Raw genomic sequence first — 13,332 nt, forward strand, 5'->3', positions numbered from 1 at the left:
AATGATTACCACAAACTCCAGTAAATGTTAGACAATTAACAAGGCTAAGTAGACCTCCAAAAATATTGTCTTCCTTTGTGTACTCTATTTTATTAACATATGCCACTAAACTAGAATATATAATAAAGCTATGCATGTAGATACAAAGATTGAACAGGAGTCTACAATGCAAGAAGAAATGGGCTCGTTGCTAGTAAGTTATCTACAGTTAAATAGGCCTTACAAAATAAATAGGTTTACAGGCTAAAAGAAGAGGATGGATATACGAAAATATTTAAAGCTATGTTAGTTGTAAAATGATTTGCATAGAAAAAAGGTATTATCTTGATGAGATATTTTCTCCAGTTGTCCAAATAACTTCTATTTGTATTGTTTTAAGTATTGTGGCAACTAAAGATTTGCATTCAGGACAACTTGATGTTAAAACAACTTTTCTTCATGGTGATTTGGATGAAAAAAATGGAACAATCCCAAGGATTTGAGGTCAAAGGTAAGGAGAATTTAGTGTGCAGATTGAAGAAAAGTTTATATAGCTTGAAGTAAGCACCTTGCCAATGGTATCTCAAATATGACAATTTTATGAATGAGCACGATTAAACTTAGTGACATTTAGACCATTGTGTTTATTTTAAGAGGCTGGATGATGACAAATACATTATTTTATATTTATATGTTGATTACATGCTTGTAGTTGGGCCTAACGTTGATCACATTAGGGAATTGAAATAATAATTAGCACAATTATTTGCTATCAAGAATTTGGGGGCTGAAAAACAAATACTTGGTATAAAAATTTATAGCAATAAGAAAAACAAAAAATTGACAATTTCTTAGGCTGATTATATAGAGAAGGGTTGTAGCATTTTTGTATGGAGAATGCCAAATTTGTCAGCACACCTTTGCTTGGCCATTCAAAATTGACTAAGGAGATGTGTCGAAAGACACAAGAAGAGGAGGATAAAATATCCAAGGTACCTTATGCTTCAACTGTGGTATGTACTGGACTATATATTGTTCATGTTGGTATGCTATGGTATGTACTAGACCAGATACTGTGCATGTTGTGGGAGTTATTAGCAAGTATACGAGTCATTATGGGATTGAGCATTAGAATGCAATCAAATGGATTCTCAAATATTTGAGAGATACATCTAGTAAGTGTTTACATTTTGGGGGATCTACTATTGATTTACAAGACTATGTCAACTTATACTTGATAGGGGATCTAGATACTAGGTAGAGTACTACATGATATACATTTACTATCGGTGGGATAATTGAGTTGGATTTCTCGATTACATAAGGTGAATGCTTTACCCACTACAAAGGTAGAGTGTGTTGTTGCTATGTAAGAGACCAAGGAGATGATATGGCTTCAATTTTTCATGAAAGAGTTGGGGCACCCATAGATAGACAATTATTTATTTACATATAGAAAGAGTGTCATTCATCTTACAAAGAATTATGCTCTACATTCAAAGACAAAACACATACACTTGTGGTACCATTTCATTTAGTTAGTTTTGGATGAGGACAATTAAAGATGGAAAAGATACATACAAAAGACAACCCCACCAATATGTTTACAAAGGTGGTGACAAGAGAGAAGTTGAACTCCTCTTCAAATTTGGTTGGTCTTCTAGACTGAACAAAATAGAAGATCATTAGATTCTAGGGTGGTTTTACATTCCCATGGTAGCTATAGGTTTATTAGTGTTATGATCAATCTCCATGTGGGAGGTTATTGTTGTGGAGTTTGATCAGTCTCCAAGTGGGAGATTGTTGTTATGTGGAATCTAATCAGACTGAGAGGTTAATTTTCCCCACTTCATTTGGTGTAATATCCCCTTAAGTTTTTCTACATGGGTTAGGGGGCAACGCCCCCATGCTAGGGGTCAAGGGGAAAAACCCCTTAAGAGGTAATGCCCCTTGTGGGGTCCTAGGGTTTGTAGGCCTACACACACTCCCTATTGTGACATAAGGAAGGGTTGAGGGAGAGTGCCTCCAAAGCCAAAAATGAATTTGCTATTGTAAAAGGCACTGAGAGTTGATTTTTTGGATTAGATTATATATTCTAGCCCTAATTTTGTAAGTGGCACAAGTCTTGGATAAAATGGCTCAGGGTTAGGGATTTAATAATGTATGATGATTTAGTCTAGCTTCTTGCAGTGTTATTGAGTTGCAAGGGCTTGTCGATTTTAAAAAGGTTAAAATCACTAGATAATAATATTGGATTTTTTAGGCGAACGTAACCTAGGGATTGGGTGAGCCTTGTTAAATCTTTGTGTCTTCTGTTCTCTTCTGTGTGCATTAATCTTTTTTTGATATTGGTTATATTTGCATTTTTATCTCTCTAATCCTAACACATTAGTCATATTTGCATTTTTCTTGCACTTCCCTCCCAATGGCTTCCATAAATCCTTATGATAAAGATAGTCCTCCATTTGAATTTTTCATAGTTGAAAGTTCTGCCCATTAAACTTCTCAACCTTTAGCTTACCCTTGTCTGCCATTGCTCCCATCAATAGTGGAATTCTCACTAAACTATGAGACCTTCTTGTAAAGGAAAATTGAAACAACCTCACTCTAATACCACTTTTTAGGATTAGAGTTACAAAAATAACAATTACATACAAATATAACCAATATATAAAAAGAATAAAGCACAAAAAGAGAACACACGACACAAAGATTTAACATGGTTCACCCAATCACTTGGCTACATCCACCAAATAATGAGTCCAATATTCTTATTATCTAGTAACTTCAACCTATTACAATCTTTAATCTCCCTTACAACTCAATACTACTTCAAGAGGCACTATATTCACTTAAAAAAACCCTAATCCTAAGCCAATATTAACATAACTTATGTCATCTTAACAAGTTAACCCTAAACATACTTGACTAGTTAACCTTGGGAAACAGTTTATGAGTCAACTCAAAAATCCTTAATCAGTTAACCAATTTTTTTCGTGTTGATGTCCTGAATCCACGAGTTATGAAAAGTGTGTGGTAATTTCATGATCCATTACTTTCTTGTTCAGTTACCACGAATCAACATAATCTTCATTATCAACCAAAATGGAGACCATTCTAGAGTGCTCAAATCCAAAGCAAACATTTTTTGCTCATGACTCCACTTCTTGTTGCTTGGGTATCCAAAATTTACTTTTAATGGACTGATATTCGACTTTGGGACTTGTGTAAGGTGTAGCAAAATTCCATCTATTCCTTGTATCCTTTATTTTCCTCAAGCCCGATCTTGATTTGGGTAGCTATTGATACGAGGGCCTTCCTCCCTAAAAACCCTAGAAGGTTTTATGGAACCTTTGCTTCCACCCTATCTCTAGTAGCTTTCGTAGGATCGATCTGGGGATTGCCATGCATTAAAAGCCCTATTCCCAGGCCATCTACCCTACTCCTAACTCACCCTTGACCAACCATTGGAAAACCTTGCCAAAAAATCTTTCAAATGACTCCTTAGGAGTCCTCGCTCCATCCTCCTCCATCTAGATAGCTATCCTTCAATGAAAGAGAGAAACAACAATAGAAATTTATACTAAATCCTATAAGAAATAAGATACATATGTCAAATTTTATATAACTTTATAACTTAAATCAATTATTAATACTTGAACTAAATTTACCTAATAATAATAATAAAATAATTTAAAAGAAAGAATTCAAATTCAATTTTCATTAACCTAACCTCTTCCCACTTCCCAGCAAATGTAGATCCAATTATAAAAGCTCCTCCTTTCCTTTTTCTCCAATTATGTAAATCGAGTTATAAGCCTCCATGGCATCCTTTTTTTTAAAATACCTTTTTCATATGTATGTGAAAAAAGTAAGAGTGTTTGTTAGTCCCTCTCTCAAAAATATATGTTTTGAAGATTTTTAAGGTGAAAAATAGAGCAAAGTCTCGCTGCGTCCTTTGCATTTAAAAAAACAAAAAACAAAAACAAAAACAAAAACATAGATATATTCTTCTGAAAATAAAAACGGTACAGACTCTCGGCTTCCAGAATGTACTCTTTTGACTTGATATATTAATGGACAACATGAAAAGCGGACCATGGAAGAAGGTTGACCACACTCTTCGCCATTACGCCTGGGCTTATAATTACTGCATTAGCTCTTCCTTGGAAACAGGTGTATAAGTGTTTTGGGGCGTTTGAGGTGATTGAGTGTGCAGGAAAATGAGGTTGGAGGAGGCAAACCCACCGGCAAAGAGTGCACTTTATGTATGGGGATACAACGATTCTGGGCAGACAGCTCGGAGGGCGAGTCGGTGCTACACCAGGATTCCAAAGACCCTTCTTGAAGATTTGTTGTGGGTGGACATTGCTTGCGGCCGCCAGCACACAGCAGCCGTGGCCTCCGATGGCTCATTATTTACTTGGGGTTTGTTTGCTCTTCAATTGCGACTGTTTCTTTCTTTTCTATTTCTTATATAACATGTTGAGCATGACGGGCTATGTTTTCCAATGCCGGCCCTACACTTATTAGGACATTCGAACTTAATTACCCACTCTCTAAAAATTTTTCCGCTAGCGTTACCAGATCCAGGTGATTACAATCACCATAGAATTACACATAATTTCAGAAGGCATCACCTGACCCCGCAAATGGTTGAGGGCGCTGAAAACTCAAACTTTGAGCTTGCCGGGACAAGAGGGTTTCTGTCATCGTTAATAAATTTTCAAGTTTGTGGTCAAACTGAAAGACTCCTTGTGGCGAGTGCCTAGAATAGATAAAGTGGATCGACTCTTAGAGCCCTTTTTAGAAATTTTGAGTCTCAGCGTACGGTCAAGATTACCAAAATAAAAATAAAAATAAAAATGGAGATGATAACTTTCATTTGTATTACAAAAATCTCAATTGTAGTACTGGAAGTCTTTCGACGAAGCTATTTTGTTGAGTCAGGCTCGGCTTCGGTATCGATTGCCAACTCAAATGCAAGGGCAGTATGGTCTTGTCGTGAGCAGAGATGATAGAACTTTGTTATGGAATGTTCTTCGTACAGCGATATCTGCATCAGCCATGGGATATTTTCAAAATTGGCAATTATCACCTTGATTAAGAAGGCGAGGTTGGACAAACTTTAAACTCATTGAATGAAATTGAGTATAGAAGATCAGATTTAAAAGAAGGTTACAATCTGTATGAGACTCTGGCGCACTGTTTTTGGGGCCAGTATGCGCTCCTTGGATCTCACAGGTTGCTATAGTCATATAGATGTTATTAAAACTTTCATTCATTATTTTGACGGATCCAATTATGTATTTTTTTCAAAAACAATTGTGATTTGATGGGTTAATTGAAAAATATACTACTTAATTAATTCACAAAATTTGACAAGAATTTGGAGAACTGCTAAAACTCGACAGAACTGTTGCTCAGATGACAGTGATTGAGTTTCTCAGCCATCTTTGTGAATCACATGTACTTGTGGCTTTATCTGTGGTTTCGTCCAGTTTAAAGACTTTGGCTTTATGAGCACCAAGACTCGACAAAACTCAGCTCAGATGATAGTGATTGAGTTTCTCAGCACCCAGATCATGCAATAAAACAAGGTATGCAGAAACCGCTTCCCAAGAATAGCATGTCTTAAAAAAAAACTCCACCTGAAAGTAAATTCAATTCTCACAAAACAAGGAATTGACATATTAGATAATAATGTTTTCCTGGAGAAGTGTTCCCAACTTGAATCTAATAATGAGTTAACAGTGTTTGTGAAGGCTTGCAAGGTGCAGAAAATACACCTCACGTAACAAAATACTTTCGATTTCCGATTCTATCTTCTTAGGTATGCATCACTAGCTCAATTTCCTCTATGTTTCAACCAGTTGGCACAGATTTTTGATTTGATTTCCAGTTCCATTTGACCTTGATATGCTGAACATGGGCCTAGGAAAATGATTTTGAAATTCTTGAGTCATCAAGAAACCAACGTATAAGTTTGATACGCTCTAGAAAGTGGATGTTATAGACGGTTGCCCTTTAGTTGACAATTGATATACAAAAGGGTCTATAGATGTCATTGAACCATCATACAATTCATTATTATATTGATAATTTTGTTTTAGGTTTACCCATAACCAACAGTCTATGACAGATGATCCTTGGATTGTCTTGAACCAAGATATAAGCTTGTCAATTTGTGAACTTGAGACCTATAGCATAAATTAACTTGGAGCCAATAGGATATGATAAATGAATCTTGAATTATTTGTGGAACAATTCAAAAGTGGTCTAATGGATGTTTGTTTTAATATTTTAAGCAATTGTGGTTTTGATTATAGCTAAGTTGCCGATTCAGGTTCGAGGACAGATTCAGGTTCGGGTTCGTGGGTTCGGGCAATTTTTTTTTCCCATCTGGGTTTGTGGGTGGGTATATGCAAAAAAAAGAAGAGAAACATGCATAGTTGTAAAACTTACTAAGTCATTTCATAGTATGAATATATCAATGTTACTTGATCATTGATCAATGCCAAATGTCAAAGATAAACATTAAATACTTGCTCACTAATCTATGTTAATGATTGTAAAGTAAATCATACATTGAACTACTAAATTGCAAAATGAAATTTCAAAACATAGACTAGTTCATTAGATTGATAGATAATAAAGTTTGAAACATAATGATATGTTTAATAGTTTATCAATGATCATAGACTCATAGTATGAAAGATGCAAATGCCCTTCAAGGGTCAAATGGGACATCAAAAAATGACGGATCAATGGCTTAATCTCCAACTATATCTACATCCTCATCATTGGAATCCAAATTGGTTCCACTAGCCCCAGATGCAGTCACATCCTCCTCATCCTCCTCAACATCTAGCAGGGCAATTCTAGATAGATCTTGGACGGTCATATCCAAGTCAACACTCTCGTTTAATACATCCCACAACTTCTCCAGCCCCTTTTTATATCTTGGATGCTTGCGTGACAGGAGGCATCAACTGTTGTGTATAAACACCAAGTTCTCTGCTTTCTTGGAACCCAACTGGTTACGCTTCATTGAGTGGATAAAGGAGTATGTACTTCAATTTTGCTCAACAAGAGAAGAGCTCGCAACCTAGAGAGACAACCATCACAATTTAAGAAAATTAGAATTTGTAAATCACAATACAATAGGAAAATAAGAGTGCTAATTCCACAAGCTAAGTGGCCATAAGAAAAGGAAAAACCTTAAATACCTACTTGTGATAGGATCTTAATGACGAGGTTGGAGGTACATGTAATCTTGCCCATGTAAGTACCACCATCCAATGACATCCATTCTACTTTGGTCATTTCAAGGTTTGCATTTTTGCCTGAGACAAAATTTGCAAACTCTCTCCTAACATTCGATGCCACATCAGGATCACTAAAGAGCCTGATAAGTACCCTCTTATACCCACTTGCAACCTCAGGATCTTTGTATGGTGCTACTCTACCAGGAATATAAAGTATCTCACCGTTATAATACCCAGGAGAAAGTGCATATGCCACGAGGTTTAAAGGTGTAGTCTTCTTGTTCCAGCGATGTAGAACAATTTTCTTCACTTGATTGTACAAGGTTTCCTCAGGATCCTACTCTCTCCTTTGAATGACTTGGAATGCCAAATGATGTTCATGTAAGTTATCTTGATGTAGTGTTAATTAAAATAAAAAATCAAAATCTCTCAATAAACAAGGATAAAGTATTTTATGAAATTTTAAACTTACCGATTTCACTCTTTCTAGCATGGAGTCCATGGCATCAGATATGTCCCCCAGACAAGGCTCATCAGTTTCGGCAAACTAAAGCATAGATATGATGGGATTGGTGAATTCTATTCCACCTTATTCCAAAAATCATTGCTCAAAATTATATCCTTTACATTTTTAGCCCTTGTTGTATCGGCTTGCTTCCATCCACCCCACTAGTTGCTAATAACTATTTGGGACAATGCTTCTATCACCCTCACAAGTCGCCTAAGGACGATTGTGTGAAGCAAACCTTGTTTCAGCAACCTATTACCATGTTATTTAAAATTGTAAGTTAATATAATAACACATTTCAAATATCAAATATGTAAACAACACAAAAAAGCTAAATTTTTTTTTATTCAATTATGTAAATTATGACACAAAATGATAAATGAAACTATATAAAGTTTAAAATTTACCTTCAATAATTCCAAGTGGTAGAAAGTTCTGAAAATTGCTTGTGACATATGGTGGTTTGTCACAAACATTTGGATCTCCTCACCCTCATACAAGTTTTTCACCCATTCAAATTGGGTGCCAATTACTTTCATCACCAAGTTCAAGGAGCGGACAGTGCATGGTGTCCAAAAGATATGATAATATAATGTGCTTCTACCAAAGCACGTGCAACCCTACAAACTTTAGCATTGTTCGTTATTACTTGGACAACGTTGTCAACTCCCACAAACTATGGATTCAATGAGAAGTTGGGCAATAAAATTTGCATCCTTTACTTGCCCTTCACAATCAACCACCCTCAAAAACATTGCCCCATTGGGGGTGACGACAATTACATTTATTAATGGATGGTTTTTGCAATCTTTCCATCCATCAGAGACAATACTCAACCTTGTTTGGATCCAGGAATCTCTTATTGGTTTGAGGAGGGTTTCTAAATTCTATCTCAATATGCAATATGACAGTTCTCAACTTTTCATATCCAGGGGCTCAGTAACCATGAGGTGCATCATTTATTGCTTGCACCATCTCTCTCCAATAAGGTGATCTCACTAGATTGAATGGAACACCATTCGTAAGAGGCAATGTCCAACCTTTATGTCAGCAATTTCTCTCAATTCATTTTGAAATGTCTTATCTAATGGCCCTTTCTTGCAGGATGGAGCTTTTTTTATTTGATCTCTATCCGTAGATGTGGTTGGTAGGAAGGGATGTTGTCTAGTGGTTGTTTGAGAGGGTGGTGTTGGTGGTTTTTTCTTTGATCTATCTTTTTTGCCCCTTGACACTAAACTATTAGCCTCTTGTTTGATTAAGTAAAAACAGGTTTTAAAGGACCCAAAACTTTTTACATAGGAACATGATAAAAAAAGTTGAAAAACCCAGAAGAACTGTGCATCAGCACCAAAGAACAAAATTAGCTAAAACAAGTAGCCAAAAAGCCTAGTAGGAAAAGATAGCAAAAAGAAAGCAAAAAGACATCACAAAACCAACTACAGGTCTTTAGTAAATCCGCTGCCTGGTCTGCAAGGATATTCATGTTTTCTGTAGAGGCCTTCAGATCATCCATTTCTTTGGCTTCGACAACCTTTATCTTTTTTGAGTTGGCCTTGGTGCACTTGCTAGGTCCCTGGTTACCTTTCACTTCCTTGGAGCCTTGACCTTTCCCTTGTTCGAATTTATTTAGGAGAGTATTAATGTTGTCTGCCACAATCTTTAGAATAGAACAATTTTGATCAGCCAGTTTCTTAACCGTGTTCTCCATATTACCCACTCTGTTATCCAGAGCATCCAACTTTTTCTAGAATCTTTAATTAGCTGATCCAAAGCTTTGTTCTTGGCTTCCAGGGGTGGAACACGCTTCATAAGATTCTTAACCCCTTCAGTGTTACCAATCACCTCAGAAAGTCAATCAATATACTGTCCCAAAGTTCTCTCCCCTCTAGTAGTTTTTCTGAGCTGGTCAAATTCTCTCAAAATGTCTTGCATCTGCTGCTACAAACTACTGACATCCTTCTTCATAAGTCCCTGATTACCAAAGATCCCTTTCAGAAACTCGTGGTCATCATTGACCTTGTTATGAGTAAGATCCTCATCCTCCCTACATTGTCTCTTTCATAATCAATCTCCCCAAGCCCTTTAACATCCACCTTCCCTTGAGAAAGCACATATTTCCCTTTTCGCTCCATCCTCTTAATTAGAGGTTCATCATCAGAAGTTATGCTTGAAACCCTATCCATATTCTTCCCCTTGTTTCTAGAAGTCCTACCAACAATGCCACTTTTCCCATTACCCTCTTTTTGTTCCTCTTTCGAATCCGTATCCATTTTAGAATCGGCCTCCTTAATCTTCCTTTTCTTCCTAGATGAGCTTCCAGGATTAGGCTTTTTCCTCTTCTTAACCTCTATCTCCGCAACCTCATCCTCTATATCCTCATCAAAGCCCTCATCCTGTTCGCTCCCCTCAGCCTCACACTCTAGAGTTTTCTTACTGTAATGGGGTCTATCCACTTTTTTTGATTTGAGGAGGTTCATAACCAACACCATTAAACCCTCATGACAAGCATGGTCACCCTCAAGATCATTCTGAATAGCTAATATTGTATTACCCAACGATTCCCAAAGGTAGAAGGGAAGATTAAGCCTAACCCTATGCCTTAAATGGTTTACCAGCATAAAATGGTACCCAAATAACTGAGTAAAGCGGCCATCCAAAGTTAAGTATTCAATAACAACAAACATGACAAACCTCCAAGGGCGAGATATAGAGCCAAGGCTAAAGTAGGAATTACCAATTTTACCCAATCTGTTATGCTCTTTAGTTGTGTCCGCAAATTCTTCTACTACCCGATTTGAAAGCTTCCTATCTCTATAAACATTGATTCCCTTTGTTTCAAGGCTCGTAGCTTCCGCAATGATGTCCTCAGTAACCTCCATTCTCTAATTACCCACCAAAATGCTCCCATCCTTCTAGGGCTTAATGAATTGGCGGGTAATAGAAGGGTTGCTATCTTTAAGCTTCTCCATAAAATTCATAAACTTCCCCTGTTCCAAAATTTCCCAAATCTCCGTCTTGTTCTTTCAGTCTTACAGCTAGCTGGTTCGATTGCTTTCTCCTTCCACTCATCTTCTTCAATCTGTTGCAGATTCTCACAATCCCAGAATAAACATTCAGAAAGAAAAGCTCGATGTCGATATCAAAGCAAAGGAAATTGATAAATAAACGTGGCCACCATCCGTGTGGCAATGAATGAAAATTCTTTGCCAGTCTAATCATAATCCCCACACCCTAAATCTGCCCAAATCATAATTAATCCTTATTGCCTTATTCATCATTAATAATTTTTTTTGGCTCACTTCTCACTTTGTCATACTCAATCAAGGATGACCCCTCAATAGGGATATTATCATCTTGATTCCAAATCAACTTTTCCTCACTTTTGCATGCCACGTTCGCAGCCCAATCAGCAACATGGTTAGTTTCTCTATAGTTATGAGTGAAAGCACAAGTCTCAAACAAATTAATTAAACAAATGGCCTTACAAATAATATTATAAATTGTTCAAGAAGGGTTGTTAATTTTATTAAGACAATTAATAATATTCAGGGAGTCCCCCCTCTAGCCAAATCTTGTTCAAATTCATACTCTTGGCATAGCTAAGACCATAGAGAGCAGCACTAGCTTCCGCCACATGATTCGTTTGTTCCCCAATAGGGATGGCCATCACACCCAAACTGTCCCCGTTCATATTTTTGATGATGACACCACAACTCGCCATCCTTGGGTTGCCCTTCGAGGCCCCATCAAAATTAATCTTACACTAGCCTTGAGGAGGGCAGTCCCACCTAGTCGAATTCCTAGGGTTATTCCCATTTTGAAAAACACTTAACCCTTCCAAGTTCCATTTCTGAATCACTTTTTCTTCCCATTCATTTTGAGGTTGATGCCCTTTCCCAACAGTCCTAATATTCTCTATCACCAGATGCTTAATCTTATAGGACAACTGGACAGAATTAGTTTTCTTACCCCTGAACACACTATCATTTCTTTCCTTCCACACACCCTAGCAAAGAAAAGGGAGGATGAAATCCCATAGCTTCATAATCAACGTATTATGAGAGGGAGACTTCCATCCTTTAAAGAACTCTTGAATAGTAAGGGGGGAGACCCAAGCCAAATCCAACAAACCGCAAATCCTTTCCCATAAAACTTTGGGGGAAAAGTCCAATCCTATACCCCAGGCCAGCGGAGCGGGTACTTGGCACGAAAGTCTCGTAAGGGAAATTGACTTACAACTTTTCTCCACTGTGAAGGGGAGTCGAACTTGTGACCTCAAGGAAGTAAACCTCAAGGCACAAACCAACTCACCGACTATTGGCGGCTAACTATCAGCTTCTTGTTGTTCTTTTAACATGCGTGCTTTTTGAAAAGCCGACAACCCTTTTTTTACCTCCATTTGGAGGCCCCTCACACATGCTAATCCCTTGACCTAGTGGGCCTATGAAATGATTTATAACTCGGTAATATGAGCTTCTATATTTGGTTTGGCAAAAATTGCATTTCCATATATACCCTCCTCCAACACATTGCTCAATTCTTGTTGTATACTTCCACAAAGGAGAACTTAATCAATTTTTAATCTTTGGGATCCCTCCCCACCCACTGAACTTTGACTACTCATTTTGTGTCTCTTGCAATCTATAACAAAAATAAAATAAGAATATTTCAGAACTTATACAAAGCTTGATAAAAATTTAGAACAATTAAAAAACTAAAAACAAACTATCAAAGAAGTAAAAGGAAGGATCAAATGCATACTTGGAACACTAAGCACTGATTATTGGAAGGCTTTGAGACTCCATAAACAATCTCTACAACCTTCTCTTCAAACTTGCAAAATGGCCAACCAAAATGAGAGAGCAAATGAGAGAGTAGATGAATGAAAAGTATCTTATTTGCCTTTTTTAAGGGTTAGTAACAAAAAAAATTAAAAAAATGATATTTTAATGTTGTTTGGACCACTTTCATGGCCCCATGAGCTGCGGGTCCACCCGGATTCAGACGGGTCTGCAGTGGATCCGGGTAAGGTCCTTGATTGAGATTGTTGGTCTACCTTGGTGGACCCACAGTCCCAATCAGGGACCCTGTCCAGGCCCGTAGTGGACCTGGGTTTGAATCTGGACCCGGACGAATCTGGATCCAGACCCGAGCTCCAGGGTCCGAACCCAGTAATGTAGGATTATATAGAAGTCTTTCCAACTAGCTTGGCATATCCAGTTTCAAATGTGAGTTTTTCAGTTTTTAATGTCGCCAAGTATTGTTGGCTTTTGACTCTAGTTCTTAAAGCAATGGAGAATATGTCTGGGTAAAAATTATATAAAAAATTCAAATATGTGGCCTATTGAAGTTGGTATTTATATGTTTGGATGAGTAAAGAACTTGATCACTTTTCGTATGCAAAGCACAGGTGGAGGTTAGTTGATTTGTGATTGACATGGATAGTCCATTGTAGTGCTTTTCAACATAGATTGAGAAATTCCCTGTGTGCTTATCTAGTCCAAATTGCTACTGAAATCAACATACATAATAGTGGAACTTGATTTTTGTTATATTTTTAGGCTGCTATCTGTAAAA

General features: G+C 37.2%; 1 protein-coding gene across 2 annotated transcripts in view; it reads left to right on the top strand.

The window, feature by feature from the left end:
• The first annotated feature begins 3,892 nt into the window (after nucleotides 1-3,892).
• LOC149538727 (Regulator of chromosome condensation (RCC1) family protein) overlaps nucleotides 3,893-13,332 on the top strand; it is a 49,521-nt gene continuing 40,081 nt past the window's right edge. The window contains exon 1 of one of the 2 annotated variants that reach the window (XM_089800060.1): nucleotides 3,893-4,407. In XM_089800060.1, coding sequence (XP_089656186.1) covers nucleotides 4,203-4,407 — 205 coding nt within the window. In that variant the 5' untranslated portion in view covers nucleotides 3,893-4,202. The remainder of the gene's footprint in view (nucleotides 4,408-13,332) is intronic. The other variant, XM_089800061.1, reaches the window with a different exon arrangement.

This window comes from Cupressus sempervirens, chromosome 9 (genome assembly GCF_028749045.1).
Source record: "Cupressus sempervirens isolate cs-2001-9-10 chromosome 9, ASM2874904v1, whole genome shotgun sequence".
NCBI classification, from domain to species: Eukaryota; Viridiplantae; Streptophyta; class Pinopsida; order Cupressales; family Cupressaceae; genus Cupressus; species Cupressus sempervirens.